Below are 5,106 nucleotides of genomic sequence, written 5' to 3'. Positions count from 1 at the left end.
TTTGCTAGAAAACGAAACGGAAACAAAAAACAAGCTCCAGGAAACGTAAAGACACCAAAACAGAAGCGTGGCCTCCTAGAGATTTTACGTTTGGCCTCCTGCCTCGGATCGGCCCGGGGTGGGGGGCTGCCTTCTCCGGCACTCCGAGCCTTCCAGACGCCGACCCTGCCTGGTTCGGTTTTTCTGGAGCGTACGACACGCCGTGGTCTTGGCAGCTGGCACCTCTGGGGCTCAGCTGGTGCCTGCACTGGTCCCACTCGAGGCCCACCCTGTGCTTCCCCGGGGATGCCCTTTGCACAGGGGTCTCTACCTCCCGCTGCGGCGGGTGGAAAATGCCGTTTCAGAATCTCAGGCCTCTCCTGACCCGGGACGTGCTGTCCCAGGCTGCAAGGCGCCAGATACCAGGCTCTCGAATGAACACACACGCCCGGCACACCCCGAGCCAGGGAATGCCCAAGCTGCCTGGGCCCGGGGGGACCACTTTTTTGCCCACCTCCCCAAGACCCTCCCTTGGCTACTCCGTCGGGAATGGTTTTGAAGAATGCAAATGAGGGCAAGCGCCCCCATCTTAGAAACTAGACTGCAGCCGCAGCGGTCACCAGCAGATGCGACGGGGGCCGTACCCGCCCCAGCCGCAGGGAGGGCTCATCACGGCCCCGCCCCCTTCCTCGGCGCCCGCCACCGCACGCCAGGTTAGGGCCTGGCAGTCCGGTCACCCACGCGGGAAAGCCGCCGGCCCCTGGCTTCTAGGAAAACGCCCCGCCCGCCGCCCCCCACGGGCCCTTCTGCTTCCCTGCCACCCACCCCGCTCCCGCCCGCCCGCCCCAGCCGCCCCCTCCCCTCTTTAAGTGTCTGGAGGGCGGACCTGGAAGATGTGGACGGTCCCGTTGCTGAGAGACACGGCCAGGAACCTGCCGTCCACCATGGTGGTGACGCGGGGCTTCTCCAGGCCGTGGTAGGCCGTCAGGAAGTCGCCGAGCAGAGACCCCTTGGGGTCGAGGACCACGACCTTGTTGACCTCCCGGAGGGTCAGGAAGATGAAACCTTTCCTGTCCACCGACACCGAGCCGGGCTGGCAGCCGTAGAGGCCGGGGCCGTTGTACTCCCCGACTATCTGGCCCAGCCCGTCGCAGATGACCACGCTGTTCTGCTGCCAGTCCGACGCCACGAACTCGCCCTGCGGGCCGGTCGCCAGGAACACCAGCGCCCGGAGGCCCCGGTTGGCTTTGCCCCCCGGGGTGAAGCGGGTGGCCAGGTTCCCCTCCAGGTTGTACACCTCCACGTTGCCGGCCACGCTGACGGCCACGCGGTCCCTGCCGGGCAGGGAGGCCACGGCGTGGCTGTTCTGCGAGAGGTTCAGGGCCCGGCGCCACCGCACCTCCCCGTCGGCGCTGATGAGATAGAGCCGCGCGCCGGCCGAGAAGGCCACGGAGGCCTGCAGCGTGGCCACGCTGCACGGGCAGCAGCCCTCGGGCACCGGCACCCTGCCCCTGTAGTCGCCCTTGAGGGAGAAGCGCTTTAGCACCTTGTTCTGCTCGTCCGCCACCAGGATCTCCTGGGGGCCGAAGGGAGCCAGCCCGGTGATGCGGGGAGACCACTTGTCTCCGGGCATGCGGGTGGGGAAGCTGCAGTGAAAGACCGGCCTGGGGAAGAGGCCCGAGCCTTCCAGGTTTGCCCCAGGGGCGGGGCTGGGCTCCCGGGAGAGAGACTGGAGCCGGCCTCCTTTGAACTTTCTCTTTTTGTTGGATTTGCCGTTTTTCTGGGCACCTCCGTCTTCTCTCTGTATGGGACCGCTGTCCTCTTTCGGAGTCGGGGCTTCCTCTTTTCTCTGCCTCTGGCCTTTGTTCTCTTCTTGGAGCTTGGATCCATCCCTGCCCTGGGGCGGGGCCTCCGACCCCCGTTTCTCCGTCTGGGCTCCGTCCTCTCTCCGGCCCTGGGTTCCTGCATCGGCCTGGGTACCGCGTCCCTCCTGCCCACTGTCCTTCAGGGCCGGCTGCTCCTCGAAGGACAGCCACAGCAGGTGGCAGTCCTTGTCCAGCAGCCCCGGAAGGAGCTCCAGCTGCGGCAGCAGGCAGGGGGCCGGCCCGCGCGTCCCGGGGCCGCCCTGCAGCTGCTGGAGCCTCTGAGCGATCGCGCCCTCCAGGGAAAGTATCTCCGCCTCCCGGCCCAGGCTGAGCACCCGATGGGCGAAGGTGGCCGCCGCCCTGGCCACCTGCTCCCGGCCCTCCAGCTCCTCCAGCCTCTCCCGCGCCGCCTCCTCGGCGGCCTCCACGTGGGCCCGCAGCTGCCCCAGCACCTCCTGCTTCTGGGCCAGGAGGGCGCGGAGGACGGCCTCCGCCGCCTCCTCCACCTGCAGCCCGACCCGGGCTGCCCCCTCCCGCAGGCGGCTCAGCGCTTCCTTCTCGGTAGCCCGGGCGGCCTCCAGCTCCGCCAGGTTGCCGTCCACGCCGGCCAGCAGCTCCTCCAGGCCCGGCCTCCGGGCGCGCACGGCCTCGGCCAGGGGCAGGCAAGGGTGGTCCAGGTGGGGGCCCAGGCGGCACTCGCGGCACAGCAGCTGGGAGCAGGGCTGGCACAGGAAGCGCAGGGCCTCCCCGGGGTGCTGGGGGCACTGGGCTGCCTGGCGTTCCCGGGCCTCCTCGTCGTACCACCCTGCCCGGTAGCCCACCAGGTCCACCACGCGGTGGGCGTGCGTCTGGCGGGTGCAGCGGTGCCCGTCGGCGCAGGCCTGGCACAAGTCGTCGGCGCAGTCCAGGCAGCGGGCCGTGGCGGGTCCTCCGGCGCTGCCACCTCCCATCAGGGGGCAGAGGGCGCAGGCCGGCTTCCCTGCACGCAGGTCCCCGCCCGCCCGGGCGTTCACCAGGTCCAGGAGCCCGTTGACAAAGAAGTTGGTCTTGAAGGCGGCCACGCCGCCCGGCGGCACGGGCACGGCCTCCCGGCACTCGGGGCAGCGCAGGTGGCCGGCCTTGGCCAGCTGGGCCAGGCACTCCTGGCAGTAGGTGTGCAGGCAGGGCAGCGTCCTGGGCGCCCGCAGCTGCTCCAGGCAGATCTTACAGGCCAGGAAGTCGCTGCTCAGGGCCTCCAGCAGGGACGAGGAGGATCCCTGGGAAAGCATGCTGCAAGCGGAGGGGCCCGGGTCAGGGGGCAGAGGGCACCCCGCGGCGCCCCCCGCCTGCCCTCGGGCCGCGCCCCCACCCCGGTCTCCAGCCCTGCGGGGATCCCCGGGTCTGGGCTGGCACCTGGACGGCCAGGAGCTGCCTTCTGGTCTTCTGGGCCCTTTAGTGCTTGCTACAGAGCTCGGGAGGTGCCCACTTCCTCCTCGCGGGCGTTCAGGTCCCCGGTGGCTCTGCTTCCGTGTGTCCAGCGCTGTAGAAATGACAAGACCAGTCAGCTCTGGCGGTGCTGGAGGCCCAAGAACCTGACGACAAGGGCGTGGAGCCGACCGGCCTCCTGGACAGGCCGTCCTGCCACGCGTGACAAGGTGCGGGGGGTGGGACGCTGCTGGGGGCCGGGGGCGGAGTCGGGAGCCCCCACGGAAGAGGGGCGAGGGGGCGGAGCGGCACGACGAACCCCACTCCCCCCCCCATACCCCTTCTTCTCATAATGAACCCCAGCCCCGCCCCCCTACACCCTCTTCTTGGCGACCCCAGGACCAGCAGGCGGGGAGGCGGGGACCCCGCTTCCTGCTCCCCCTTTTGCCCTCTGAAGGAGCCCCCTGGCCTTTGCCCCCCCCTTCCTGCTAAAGGCTGTCTTGCACACCTCTGAGGGGTGGGAACTGAGGGGGGCTCCTTCTTGAATCCCCCCAGCTCCTAGCACTAAAGGAACTTGGCCGAGTCTCCCCCTTTGGGAGGAGAGGTCAGGGAGCGGCAGGGGGGCTTTGGGAGCGAAGCCTCTCGCCCGGCCACGGTGGGCTGCAGGGAGGGGCGCGGGCTGCTTCTGCCTCCCCCTCCCTTCCTGCCCCTCCCTTCTCCCCCTCCTCCTGCATGCTCTCGCCTCCCCTCCCCTCTGCTTGCCCCCTACCCCCTCCAGGTGCTCTCCTACCCCCCCCCAGCCCCCCCCTACCTAGCCAGGGCTGGCGGTGGGCTCTGCTGCCCGGTCCGGGGGCCCCGCGGCCTGGACGCCGGGGCTGCTGAGTGCTGAGCGAGAAACAAAACTGAAACTAATTGTACTAGTGGTGCAACTTCCGTCTCCAGCCCAGACCCCGCTCGAGCGGCCTCAGGCCCCGCCTTCTCCCCTGCCGGGCCGGACCTCGGCCGCGGGGCCCCAAACCTCCGCGCCCCCCCCTGCCCCCCCTCCCCTGCCACCCCAGGCGACCTGTCAGTTCCCGCCTTCCGATTTGCTCAGACCCAGCTGTGTGTGCAAGCGGGAGCTGCTTTGGGGAGAGAAGCCAGGGGCTGCTTGGAGAAGGCCTTAGAGAGGTCGCTGCACCCCAGGCCCCGAGGGAGGTTTCCAGTGTTGCTCACTGCGGCACAGCCTCCCGGCCCTGCACCTTTGCTGAGCTGGCAGTGGCGCCCAGACCAGGGGCTCCTCAGCCTGAGGGCATCCTGGGGGAGGCATCCCTGTGTCATATTTTTTTAAAAATGGACTTGGAAAGTGAAACCAAGCAAATGCTGGTTCTTTTCTTCCCAAAATAGTTTGCACAAGCAAAGGAGGTCAGTGGCCTTGTTGACCCCCAAACTGCCTCCTGGAACTGCTTGAATTTCAATATTTTATAACATCAGGATGCTAATGAATAACTAGAGGTGGAGCTGGCACAGGTCCCTTCATTAATAAACATTTAGGAGCTGGAGGAGGTGGGGTGGGTACCAACCAGGTGAGTCCCGAAGTTACAATCACTATCAGAGACCTGGGGAGGGGGTTACTGAACAAAGGCCGGTTCCGGGGTTTTCCATACGGATGTTAAACGAGGAGGGCGAGCGGTCGTCACCTCAAAAGTCAGCAGACACAAGGCTGAGCCTAGTTTTGGGGTAACCATAGACAAGGATAAGATCAGTCTAAAATGGCCATCCCAATGGAAGGTGGAGGCTAAGTCCAGCCAGTTTCAGCAATTTCAGATATTGACCTTTGGCTATTTTATAATATAAAGGCATCTATAATACGATTCAGTAA

At 66.8% G+C, this 5,106-nt stretch overlaps 1 protein-coding gene across 1 annotated transcript; it reads right to left on the bottom strand.

Annotated features, from left to right (window-relative positions):
- Positions 1-808: 808 nt before the first annotated feature.
- On the bottom strand, positions 809-4,170 carry TRIM56 (tripartite motif containing 56). Its single transcript, XM_023585636.2, has 3 exons — positions 4,060-4,170; positions 3,237-3,363; positions 809-3,113 (listed from the first exon to the last, which is right to left on the bottom strand). The coding sequence occupies exon 3, from the start codon at positions 3,110-3,112 to the stop codon at positions 845-847; it is 2,268 nt and encodes a 755-aa protein (XP_023441404.1). The 5' UTR covers position 3,113; positions 3,237-3,363; positions 4,060-4,170; the 3' UTR covers positions 809-844.
- Positions 4,171-5,106: the final 936 nt, after the last annotated feature.

This window comes from Dasypus novemcinctus, chromosome 23 (genome assembly GCF_030445035.2).
Source record: "Dasypus novemcinctus isolate mDasNov1 chromosome 23, mDasNov1.1.hap2, whole genome shotgun sequence".
NCBI lineage: Eukaryota > Metazoa > Chordata > Mammalia > Cingulata > Dasypodidae > Dasypus > Dasypus novemcinctus.
Note: the sequence above shows the minus strand (reverse complement) of the source record. Positions and strands in the feature narration are given on the sequence as shown.

Bases quoted from the DNA above. Each gene is read 5' to 3' on its own strand.
- TRIM56 (XM_023585636.2), bottom strand. From the start codon at position 3,112: ATGCTTTCCCAGGGATCCTCCTCGTCCCTGCTGGAGGCCCTGAGCAGC.